Source organism: Dermacentor albipictus, chromosome 9, assembly GCF_038994185.2.
Source record: "Dermacentor albipictus isolate Rhodes 1998 colony chromosome 9, USDA_Dalb.pri_finalv2, whole genome shotgun sequence".
NCBI lineage: Eukaryota > Metazoa > Arthropoda > Arachnida > Ixodida > Ixodidae > Dermacentor > Dermacentor albipictus.
This window is the reverse complement of record NC_091829.1, coordinates 121,267,824-121,280,698: the sequence shown is the minus strand read 5'-3', so window position 1 is coordinate 121,280,698 and position 12,875 is coordinate 121,267,824. Positions and strand designations below refer to the sequence as shown.

Below are 12,875 nucleotides of genomic sequence, written 5' to 3'. Positions count from 1 at the left end.
TCCCTTGAACATGAAAGTGTGCCACATGCTCTTGATGTTCTTAAACTTAGATTTAAAGCTAACCTTCGAACAAGACCACTTGGGTTGGCTGTGCTCCCCTATGAGCAAAAAGCCCCGGTTGAACTACAGGTCATGCCACTCAAAACTCGTCAAAAATGGTATCGTCGTCAGCCTGCTGCATGAGTATGGCGGTCAAGAAGTCTTGTCATCATAAGATGAGCAGTAGTCTTGAGGCACAGGTACATTGATACAGGGAGGCCAGTTTCAAGAACTCGGTCCTTGTCTCATGTGCAGGCAAAGAGAGAGAGATAAGATAATGCAGAGAAAGGCAGGGAGGTTAACCAGAGGTAGTTCCGGTTGGCTACCCTGCGCAGGGGGAAGGGTTAAAGGGGATAAAAAGAGAAACAGAGCGGAAGAGGAAGATAGAAAGAAAGAGAGACAAGCACGAACAAAGCGCGTACAGTAAAGAGCGGTAGGGGGCGGCATTTTTAGAGTAAAATCCTCAGGAAGTTAAAGCCCTCCAAACGCAACTTGGAGCAGCGTAGTAGCTCGGTTGAAAGGAGCAAATAAGAAAGTAGCGGCATTGCCATACGTTCATTTTCTCTTGCGCATATTTAAAAAAGTAGGGGCCAGATATGGTGTCAGTTTCATTTTCTGCTCCTTGTAAAGTTGGTAAGGTGAGAGGAGCTGTCCAAAAAAAAGAGAGAAGGAATAGGAAAGAACACAAGCTGTAAAATAAACCATGGGAAGAAGCCCATGCCCTGTAAGATTGCTGTTGTTTACCAAATCTTTTTGTCATGTGGCCTTTTGTACATAGGGAAGATAGGCCGATGCATTAATGTCAGGCTATCGGAGCACAAGAATTCTTTAGACAAGAAGTCTACAAACCTGGCAAAGCACTGTTTTAAATGCTAGTGCAAACCGTTCTTTGATGACACAAAACCCTGTTTGTGCACAATGATAGCATTACAAGGGAAATGGCGGAAGCATTTCACATAATGAGAAAAGGTAGTGGGTGTGTTAGTCAGCCTTCTGTATCCTTTTCTTTGAAGGAAATGGGCTTGCTGAACTGGGGTGACCGGTGTTAATCTCACCCACGACCATGAGGCAGTGTGCTGGGAATGACAAGTGCTTTTATTCACATCAAGCACGCATGCATGCTCGATGTATGGCTTTAAAAAGCCGTCGTGTTTTTTGCAATAAACGCAGTTGTAGGTCAGCACCGTAGGTGTCCCATGCTCTTTTCTGTTGTCCGGCGTATGTTTTTAGTGCTGTTTTTAAACATTATTTAAAACCACCAACTCGCCCAATCTGCCGTCCTTCTTCAATGCAGTGTGCTTGAGCAATTTTGTGCCGAAATCTCACTGGGTGCTTGCATTTGCGAGAGGTTCAGCTGGTGCGTCACATAATACATTGGTTGCACCTTCTACGGCCTTTTCTATGATCCTTTCCATGTCCCACACATAAATGGGCACATCTGGCCCTTTTTGCACTAATTTTCCTCAGCAGCGCTGCAAGACCAATCAGCCCTTCCTCCTTAATCTTGCAGCACCACGGGCAAGAATCCACCTTGCAGCACGTGCCATTCCTGTGACCCTTAAGCAATGCCAACCTGCAGATTCGAGTGCTTTAAGGTCCTTGAGCACCCATCAACTAGTGTAACAGTCAAGGAACACTTGGGGAAGAGTTGTCACATTGGTGAATAATGCCAGGAGACTGTGGCACCACCAGAGTCTGGGACTGTGCAACTACAGTATATTAAACAGCATTTGGGGCTGTGCCAACAGTTGGTGAGCTAAGCAGGTTGTTCGTTGGCGCAAATGAACATGCCACAGTTAGCTTTACCAGTGCCTATCTACATAAAGAACTTTTCATAGTAGAAGCAGCTCACATTCTCCTCAAGTCCTTGCCGAAAAACCGCAATACATAGGCTACTAGTATGCGAGCACCTTCATAATTATTTCAGAACAGCATATCTTTGTTGAAGTTATTTTTCGTGCGCTTGCAAGAAATTTAGAATGAAGCTTAAATAAATGTCTGTTTTCGCCAAAGGCAAAATGTTAAAAATTATGGCAGGATGTTGCACTGCACTCCTTACAGGGTGTTCCTTACAGGGTGTTCTAACGATGCACAGAGGCAGCATGAGGCAGCATGTGAGGCAGTTGCTTCTGTGCAGCAGGAACCTGGCAGATATCAGTCTTGTCACAACGCCGGCCTGATTGGGAGCGGCAGTATGACAGGCATAGCACCTCGATTGTGCACGAAATAAGGCTGTCATAAAAACATATTGCATTTGTCAGTACCAAATGAAAGGATTAGATCAATTTAGCTCGACGTTTACTATCCATTTTACTTAGTGTAGTGTGTGCATCACAGTTGAGTGCACAAACATCTCGGCAAGAACTCTCGTGCCAGCAGTGGGAATTGAGTGGAGTGAGACTGTGCAGCCAAATGCACTGCCCGTCGAAGAACCCTTTGTGCATGATGTCACATGTGCGCTGGTCATATCGGGACAGCACAGTGGCAATGATGCAAACAGCGAGGATGGCACAAGTGCATCTCGAGTGTCCCTACAGTTGTTATACTGTAATAAAAAAAAAGTACAACTTAAATTAACATGTAGACACTGATTAGGAACATTGCTCACATCCTCTGGGCTTGTGCATTATTGGATGTTCCATGAATTATTCTTTACGGAGTTACTGCAAGCTGCCACCGTGTGGTGACGCTGTCAGCAAGAGTCAATTTCTTGGATAGAATAAAATAATCGGTACTCGGATGTTCATGCTCCCACGAGGCACCGAAAGCACCCACGGCCGCATAATGGAATGTGCACTGCCCCGATACCGATTGGCCCTGTGCAATGCCTATCCACTATTGTTGCTGGAAATAAATTTTCCATTTTCGTTACATTATCTGGCATGTAACTGACTTTTTGTACCAGCTTTCCGATTGAAAAATGGAACGTAGGCTGTATTGATATTTGGCTCTGAGAACATATTGCTTATTAGTTTACTTGCCCTCTTAGTATTGCCTATTCTCGTGAATTATTCTTTTCATTAAAGAAAACAAAGTAATTATGTTACCGTGGTGTCTGCAGCCAACAGATCCAGCAGACGTGTCCGGCCAACATCCAACAAATGAACCCATCTCGCTGTTCACCACTGAGGAGGTCGAGGACGACGACCTGTTTGCAGCACGCACACCACCTGCCCAACTGGCTGATAGCCAGAGTGCATCGTGGAGTGTGGAGGTGAGGCCACTTTGCCCAGTAACAACTGCACGATCACCTTTTGATTTGAGCTGCATGTTGCGAGGTGCAGCACTTGCACCTGTGGTACCACTGGTTCTACTACCTATAGAGGCTCTACTACTACCTATAGAGGCTCTACTACCTATAGAGGTTCTACTACCTATAGAGGCTCTGCAAGTCACAATACCACGGTCACAGAGGCATTCCAAAGGCCAAAAAAACCTATTGACTCAATGGAATTGTAGGCCCTGCTACACAAGTAGATTCGGTGGCCATCAAGTCAATATTGTATTGAGATGACAGAGTTGCGTAGAACTCCACCGAAATTTCAGAAGGCCTTCGAGCAGCGAATGCAGGCACCCTTGTCAAAGGCTTGTCTGCACTAGCACACAAAACGTTTGCGAAACGTTTGAAGAAAAATAGTGAGAAACTCTTTGCCTTGCAAAAGACTATTTTTTTGTAGAAATAAGGGCCACTCTTGCGCCATAAAAAACGCCACGACCAGCAGCTTCAGTGTTGCTATGATCTAACAAACACAACTGTAGCACAAGTAGAAATAAAACATTCCATCGTGGCATGAAAAGCCCTATAGCATTTAAGATGCAGTACTTTATATTTAGAATGTAATTTTCAAAGCTGGGGCGGGGGGGGGGGGGGGGCATTTTCGGGGGTGTGGAATTATTGCTTGCAACAGTGTCAGATTACTGGAAGTTCATGACGTTCAAGAACATTGGTACAACTCCTTTGAGCCTAAATTTTAGTTTGAGAATTTCGAAGGCCATTGACTCAATAGGCGCTGTTGCCATAGCTATCTTATACCAGCCCTTCAAGCAGGGGCTACGTATGCATATTTGAATGGCGGCACTATAAAGGTTTAAAATAGCGTAATGATATTCATGTGCAGTATGCAACATTACGGTAATCGTGTAAGCTGTGGAGCATACTGCAAACAAATCTTTCAGAGCAATGGAGCTCTATTACAAAAAGCAAACTAACGTGCCATCTTCGAAGGATAATACAGAGTGCACAAACCAACACCAAAAGTCTGTTGAGGGTTGGGACATTGGTCTTTGAGGCAAAAGGTCAGTATAAATTAATTTTTCCTTTCTGTTATTTTTCACATCTACATATCAAGGCGTACCTGTTAGCAAAAAACTAGCACAAAACGACATGCTGTTGAGGAATAATATACTGTATTTATCCTAAAAAATGCTCAGTTTTTCCATGAAAATGCTGGAAAGGCCTGTCTTGTGCTGTTCACCATTCCAAAACAACTTATCAGAGCCAGGCCATCTTGGTCTCGTTTAGAAGACCATCTTTCTGGCTTGGTTTTCTGGCAAAAGCAAGCCTACGATGCTGCTTCTGAAGAAGTTTACCTGGTTTTGCCACTTGAAGTAGATTTCCTTGCACTGATGTTAGTTTCTTACAGTTTTCTCGAATAATTATTTTTGTATAACAATTATGGTAAATTAGTGGAATATAATAAAGGACACAAAAAACAAAAGGATGGCTGTTTTTTGGCAAGTCCAAATTTTGCAAGAAACCTAGTTTTGCCATTGTTGCAAGTCACAAATTTTGGAAGTGGCACTGTCTCATTCAGTTGTCTTAATTACTTTTTTCCTCAATGATAGAGTCGCAGACTGCAGAACCACAATAATATAGTGTTTTAAAACATGGCAACATTTTAAAATCTTGTAGAAATAAAAAAGAAGTCACATTTGGAATGTTGCAAATTTTAATTTTCAAAACTTCGTCTAAAATTTAGCTGCAGTACAACCAATCCATACAATACAAGCATTAAAATGCCAAGTTACACTCTTGGGACATTCAGAAATATACCTGCTTAATTCTAGCGCTCTTTCAGCAGTGCATTTCTTGCATCCTAACTCCAAAATTTATGACAATTTTTTTTCCATTGACTCAGAAAGAAGTTTATTGCATATTTTCAATCGGCACAGAAGATCAAATACAGTAGAACCTCGTTGATACATACCCGTTAGATACGTTTTCTTGGCGACATTTGCAATCGAGAACACAAAAAAATGACCCAATACAGTGGCATTTGTTCTTTACCGGCTCATAGGTTCCTGGAAAACATTATTTTTTGGTGCAACGTGCAGTATGACGCCAAACTGTGATTGCATGATACGTTTTCCGGTCGCTAGATCCCATGTAAACTAGAAAATGTGTGAGGCGCGCTCAAACGAGAACAGTATATGGCTGCCTGCCGCACCAGCTTCACCACAATACTCATCCGCCTGTCTCTCGCGAAAACACCAGCATGCACTCAGTTTCTCATTTATGTACCAGCAAATCTTCTCCGGGGTCATCACATGTGGCATTCACAGCCATCATCGCCAATCCTATTGCGGTAACAATCTTCGCTTATCTGTTTCACATCATGTGGTGCCGTCGAAAGCGTATTGCCCGCTTTTGATAGGTGACAACTGAAACGTGCTGCCATTCCCTGCTGCAGACTGCGATCCTATACGTTTTCCGGCCGCTAGATCCCATGTGATTAAGAAAAGGCGCGAGGCGCACCTGATCGAAAACAGTATTGGGGGCGAGCTCCACCACTGGAAAAGCTGGTGCCACCGTCGACGTGACATGGCATGAGGGATCACATGGACACAGCGGCCGTGTCGGCTGCTTCGGAACCGCCAAAGTGAGCTGAAAACGAAAGTTTAAAGTCCCACCTGCACTGCAGTTCTGATTAAATGGTGAGGCTTTCCCGCTTTGGGTGTCTGCTTGACAACATTTGAAATCATAAAAATAGGTAGAGGCTGCCTTTGGAGGCGTGCAGCATGGTAGGCTGCTGCTCGGTGCTGCAGTGCCAGACGTATGCAACAGAGCCTGGTGTCAGCCTTATTCACACGTAGCCGCAGGACAAGAAGCTGCGTGAAGCTTGGCTCGTGCAACTTAGAACCGGCGAACAGCCATCGGCTACAACTTGGGCATGCAGCAAGCACAGACGCGAGGAAGATTTCTACTACAGCGGTGGGACTGCAATGTTCTGTGAGTAGTAGAAAACGCACACTGAGACATTCGCCCACGCTCGGCTGCCCAGCTAATGTCACGACGGTTTGCTCTATAAACTTGTTGATGCTAGACACTGGCAAGTTTACTGGAATGGAAAGGGAGTGGTAAGAAGCACATTAAGCAAAGGCATGGCATGCAGTCATGTTTGTGTTATGAATTAACACACTGGATTAAAATAAAGAAGCAGTGCGAAATCGCCCACTGAGTGTATACAGTGCGACGCAACTTTAGAAGTAATAGTGAAACATCCAAGAAATTAGAAGAAAGAAATATTGAATCGTCGCGACGAGACATCACAGTCGCCGTAGGCATCGAAGTCCCTTGTTAAAAGGCATTGTTTTTGAGCAGCTCTGATCATGTCCACGCAACAATGGTTGCTTGTGGATTGTCAAATGCTCATATTCTGCAGCCTAAAGCTCACAGCACGGTGCGAAAACGCGCTCAGTGAAGATGAAACATGGTGCGCGTACATGCATGCAGACCCGTAGTTTGGTCCCATGAACCCATGCGATCACTGCATGCATTGAGGCTTAGTTCTGTTTTATAGCATTTGGTTATACAGACTGCCCACTATAAGAACATATTTCACATAGTTTGTGCTCCGTGATAGCCTACCTTCCACGCAAGCCGGTTCGGGAGACTCCATCGCGGCGACCACGTGCAGTGGCTTTCATGGTACGTATTCAGTAAAAAGATAGCGTCTGTAAACAATTCTTTGCTTTCAGTTTGCCCAAGTTATTTTTTAGACAGTAATAAAGTTACTTCATTTTGAGAGTACTTACAGATGTGTACAGGAGGGCTGCCGCATGGTGATTTATATTAAGCGCCATAAGCCAAACCTATGAGGGACGCCCCATGTGATCCCTCATACTACGCAAGGGAGGCACTTCTGACCGATGGCAACTCCGTAAGTCCTCGCCCCCGATATAGCTGCCCGTTTCACATGAAAACACCAGCATGCACAGTTTCTTATTCCAGTATGAGCACAAGTCCTCCAGGGTGGTCGCATGCTGCATTCACAGCTATCGCCACCAAACCTATTGCGATAAGCACCTTCACCTATCTGTTTTACAGCACGTGGTGCGTAGTGTACTGCATGCTTTTAGTAGGCCATAATCCAAGCGTACCGCCATTTCCTGCTACAGGCAGTGCAATGTGGGCACCTCGTTTCGCTTCGGTAGCATATCCGGCGTCCCCCACAAGTTCGATTTTGTTTTGGTTTCCCTATGCCCTCTTAAAACACCACGCAATAGGAGAACTACAAAACGCGTCTCGAGCCACCGGAACACCTTCAGCTGGACGCGCATCATCTCGTGCCGCAACGATCCGCGCGACGCTTTGCATTACGTAGGTGTCAACAATAGTTGAGTTTGTCAGATTTTTTTGGTTACTTTTGATCCTACGTTTTCCCACTCAGTCTGTTTATTCTCATGATATTTTACAAAACTTATGAACAAGGTTCTACTGTGTTTGCTGAAAATTCCATGTGTCTGAAGTGAATTCACAAGTTCCATAGACTGTCACACCACCCCACAGCCATCGAGTTTTTTTCAAAGTATTGGAGTAGCAGCAGGCCACACGGTGGTAGTGCATTTGCTTGCTTTCATTGTGGCAACCAGTAGGCTTGATCATCTGTTTTTACGCATCGCTTGTGCAAGGCAAAATTCAAAAGCAATCATATATGCTGCATGCCACAATACACCAACAGAGCTGGGGCAAGTGAAGTATGCCTCCACTCATTTTCCAAAGATGTGGCAAAAAAGAAAGAATGGGTTGTCATGTTGCTAAATGGCAAGCCGGTCACACCACCGATGAAAGTGTTCAGTGCGCATTCCATCGCCAGTGACTTCTTCTGGAGCCACCTAGTTAAAAAAAATTAAAGCTTTTTGCTTTTGTGCATTCTTTTATTTCTTTTTCTACGGAGAATCGATATGTTAGGAAAGTAGAGCTTGCGACAGTGTATTGCAGCAGCCCAAACTACGGCGTGGCTTTGATCCCGAGTATATTTATTCAGTGGAACCCAGCTGTATCGAACTTGCAAAAAAAAAAAAAAACGCCTATCATTTCGATATAGGGCAGAATTTGATATAAGCCTGCTAAAGAATTGAACATCATAAAAGCACATACCATTTATGAAATTACTTCCTTGATGAAACTAGCTTAGTTTCGCATGAAATAGTTCTGTATTTTCTTCTGCTTGGGCAATTTCACTGCCTGCGACACACGCACTTCTCCACATTGTGTAAAGAGTCTGAGCAGCTGAGGCCACAGCCTTCCATATTCGCGCAGAAGCACCAGACTAGTGCAAGTGCACAAATCACCTCAAAGGATGTGGGCAAAGAACCGTCGTTGCTTTCCACATTGTGCCCACTTTCAGTTGTGCTCGGTATGATGTCGGATATGTAGTCTTCGTTTTCGGGCTCTCCCGTGGTCACAACACCATCATCTGCACTCACTAACTCTTCGACCATTGATTCGTAAATGGCTTTCGGACATTCCGGCAGCTCGCTCCAAACTTTGGCACCACTGGCAACAGCTCTATCGCACTCATCAGAATTCACAGTCATCATCGGGCACACAGAAGCCGGCACATCTGAAGCAATTTGGCCGTGCATGCTCGTTGGGTGCCATGGCCACCAGGTCGCGAGTTTGTCCCCTTTAGCCCTAATCTCCCTCTTATTCTTCAGGATCGTACTGGGAGTACACCTTTGATTCTTGCATGCTGCAGGGACATCCGACTTCTCATTGCGTTCAGCGTTATGATTTCAAGCTTCACAACGAAAGGCAAATTCTGCCGCTTCATCGCTGCAATACTGCGGGAGAAGGCCCACAAGGCACAAACACAATGAACCAGAAAAGCAGCGCCATCTCACTCGACGAGGGCACAAGAGCCTCTGATTGGCTGTCTGAATAAGCGCTGCGGGCGGGCCAGGACCATTTTTTGGCAGGGGGTGTCGACAGCTCACCTCATGCCGCGCTCACGGTAGGGAGAGTGGTTGGATGGAGCCGCGGCATTGGGGAAACCCGGCAGCACAAGGGAAAGCCAACTTCTGGGGGCACTTTTGCGCTGCTTGTTGTTCGATATATCGAGAGCTGCTGCTATTTTTGTTCGATGTAAGCGTAATTTTTGCTATATTTACTCATTATAACTGTACCATGTTCAGAAATTGTTCGATATACAGAATAATTCGATGTAAACTGGATCGATATAGTCGGGTTCAACTATACATGGACGAGCGTCGTAAGTATTTTCTCAGCTTTCGCCTGCATCAGCTCGTAGTCCGTGGTTGCCACGTTGTCTCGATCGTTTAGCCAGAAACGCATGTTTTCATTCTCGCCGCACCCCATCATCCGCCGCATGGCCAAGCTCGAGCTGCGCACTTGTGGCAAGCACAACAAAAACACACGAGCATTTAAAATAAAAACTGATATGTTAATAGCACTTTGTCACAGCTCTAGATAAATGCTACGTTAGATCTCCGTGGGTGGGTATTGCAAGTATTTGACCGTGTTTCACTGGCAGCAGCCCACAGTGTGGTCTCCGTTGTTTCGTCCCGCCGGAAATGCATGTGTTTACGTTCTGGGCTGCACCCCCTGCATTAACGCACAGCAAAGCTTTGCAGCTACAGTGGCCCCGAAAACAAGATTGGTAGAACATAAAACATGGGCACCGAATTTCGGCGTGAGCGCAACAAGCTTCTGTCGTGACTCCTCATCATTTGAACGATAATACAATTGCACCAGCAAAAAAATGAAGCAACCGGCATGGCTTTCTTTACTTCTGGGCCTTCAGACTCATCATCAACAGCCTCTTTTATGTACACTGCAGGACGAAGGCCTCTCCCTGCGATCTCCAATTACCCCTGTCCTGCGACAACCGATTCCAACTAGTGCCCGCAAATTTCCTAATTTTATCGCTCCACTTAGTCTTCTGCCATCCTCTACTGCGCTTCCCTTCACTTGGTAACCATTCTGTAACCCTAGTGGTCCAACATTTATCCAACCTGCGCATTACATGACCTGCCCAGCTCTATTTTTTTTTTTCTCTTAATATCAATTAGAATATCGGCTATACCCGTTTGCTCTCTGATCCAAACCACTCTCTTTCTGTCTCTTAACGTTATGCCTAGCATTCTTCATTCCATCACTCTTTGCACGGCCCTTAACTTGATCTCAAGCTTCTTTGTCAATCTCCGAGTCTCTGCCCCATATGTCAGCACCGGTAAAATGCACTGATTGTACACCTTCCTTTTCAATGATAATGGTAAGCCTCCAGTCAGGAGCTGACAGTGTCTGCCATGTGCGATCCAACCCATTTTTATTCTTCTATAAATTTCATTCTCATGATCAGGGTTCCCTGTGATTAGTTGACCTAGGTAAAGATACTCCTTCACAGACTCTAGAGGTTGACTGGCAATCCTGAACTCTTGTTCCCTTGCCAGTCTATTCATTATCTTTGTATTCTTCATATTAATCTTCAACCCCACTTTTGCACTCTCTCTGTTAAAGTCCTCAATCACTTGTTACTCGTTCGCAGTGTTGCTGAATAGAACAATGTCATCGGCAAACCGAAGGTTGCTGAGATATTCACCATCAATTCCTATTCCTAAGCCTTCACAGTTTAATTGCTTGAATACTTTTTACAGGCACACAGTGAATAGAACTGGATAGATTGTGTCTCCCTGCCTGACCCCTTTCTTTATAGGTATCTTCCTACTTTTCTTGTGCAGAATTAAGGTAGCTGTGGAATCTCTGTACATATTTCCCAAGATATTTACGTAGGTTGTCTGAACTCCTTGATTACGTAATGCCTCTATGAATGCTGGTATCTCTACTGAATCAAATGCCTTTTCATAATCTATGAAAGCCATATAGAGAGGCTTATTGTACTCTGCGGATTTCTCAATTACCTGATTAATGACATGGATGTGATCCATCATAGAGTATCCCTTCCTGAAGCCAGCCTGTTCCCTTGGTTGACTAAAGTCCAGTGTTGCCCTTATCCTATTAGAGATTATCTTGGTGAATATTTTATATAATACATGGAGTAAGCTACAGTAAAACCTTGTTATAACGAAGTTGAAGGGGGGTAGTAATTACTTTGTTGCAACCATTAGTTTGTTATAGCCACTATCCATTTCTATCCACAATTAGCAAGCAACAGAGGACGTACTCACGACCAAATCTCACAACAGCCATCGCAGAGAAAAAAAAAAAGCAAGTGAAAAAAAGACGGCAAGTAATTGCTACTTTATTCGCGCCAAATGGCTCATCACTGATTGATCAACAGCACGCCAACTGGCGGCTCACTTCGCAGAAAGTCCTTGATAGATTTTTGCCATGTCTTCTTCAGGCAAATGATGGCTTATTCAGCTGCAGCCACTGCAGCTGAATAAGCAGCCAGGGGGGGGGGGGCGGGGGGAGCGCAGACGTTTTGGTGTTGACCTCGAGCGGGAATCTACCTGGCTGGGCATCCTTTTCTTCTTTTCGTCATGTAACCAAGGCCATGGATATATACCGAGGGTAGGTTGCCCTTCACGCAGTTTGTTACCCCCGTATTCTGAATGTGCCAAATGTCCCCAATGAATGTCCCCGGTAGTAGACTTTTTCGCGAGTTCATCTGTTTGAAAGATTTGGATTTCTTGGAAAGCAATTTTGTGGTCAGTGTCTTCAGAGTGTTCGGCAATGGCGCTGCGTATGCAGGTGAATGTTCTGATGTCGTTTTCGTGTGGTCTGATTCTTTCTTTTAGATTTTTGGTTTTCCTGATGTATGACACCGGACAGTCTGCGCAGCTGATATTGTAGACGACGCCTTGAGCTTTTTCTTTTGGCGGACAAGCTTTTGGTTAGAGAGGAGGATATTGAAGATGTTTATCAGTTTGTGCACAACTTTGAGGCCTTTTTTTTTTTCAACATTCAGCTGAGAGCTTCGCTGGTACCTCTGACGTATGGGATGGACACTCATTTCTGGGGTAGGGGAGAAGTCAACGGCTGAAGGTCCTGTAGTTTTTTTCTTCTTTTTTGTTGTTGGGTTGTTTTTTGAAACAAAGTCCTCTGTGTAGCCATTCCTTTTAAATTCATTGAAAACCGTTCTCTTTTCTTTCTTTTGATCTCATTCCGATGAGGAATGAGTTTCGGCTCTTTTTAATAAAGAATTTACAACAGATGCCTTGTGGTTTGCCAGATGGTCGGTGAAGTAACTCGAGAAGCGGTTGGCAAAGAACGAACGCTTTATTAAAGGTTAGTGTAGCTTTTATAGCCTTTATCTTGTGACGCTGCCGCAGCCACTGCCCATTCACAAGAGGCATGGTCGGTGAATCTAACAAAACAAACACGTGTCAGCGGCGCATGCTGATTCACAACAATTCTTCCCCCTTAAGGAGCGAAGTGGTCCGGGGGCCGGGGCTTCCGTTTTGACCTACGCAGTGTCACTTCAGCACGGTCAGTCACTTGCGTCTCGCTAGTAGCACCCTCGGCTTCGGCCCGCCCATCTGACGGCATTCGAATGTCGGTGCCTACTTGAGCCTGACTGTGACTGCGGTCGTGTCCTTGAGACTGCGAGTCTGCCGCTGCGTTCTGGCTG

At 44.9% G+C, this 12,875-nt stretch overlaps 1 protein-coding gene across 1 annotated transcript in view; it reads left to right on the top strand.

Annotated features, from left to right (window-relative positions):
- LOC135912598 (WASH complex subunit 2-like) overlaps positions 1–12,875 on the top strand; it is a 278,899-nt gene that overhangs the window by 176,583 nt on the left and 89,441 nt on the right. Inside the window, exon 19 of the mRNA XM_065445097.2 lies at positions 3,101–3,253. Coding sequence (XP_065301169.2) covers positions 3,101–3,253 — 153 coding nt within the window. The remainder of the gene's footprint in view (positions 1–3,100; positions 3,254–12,875) is intronic.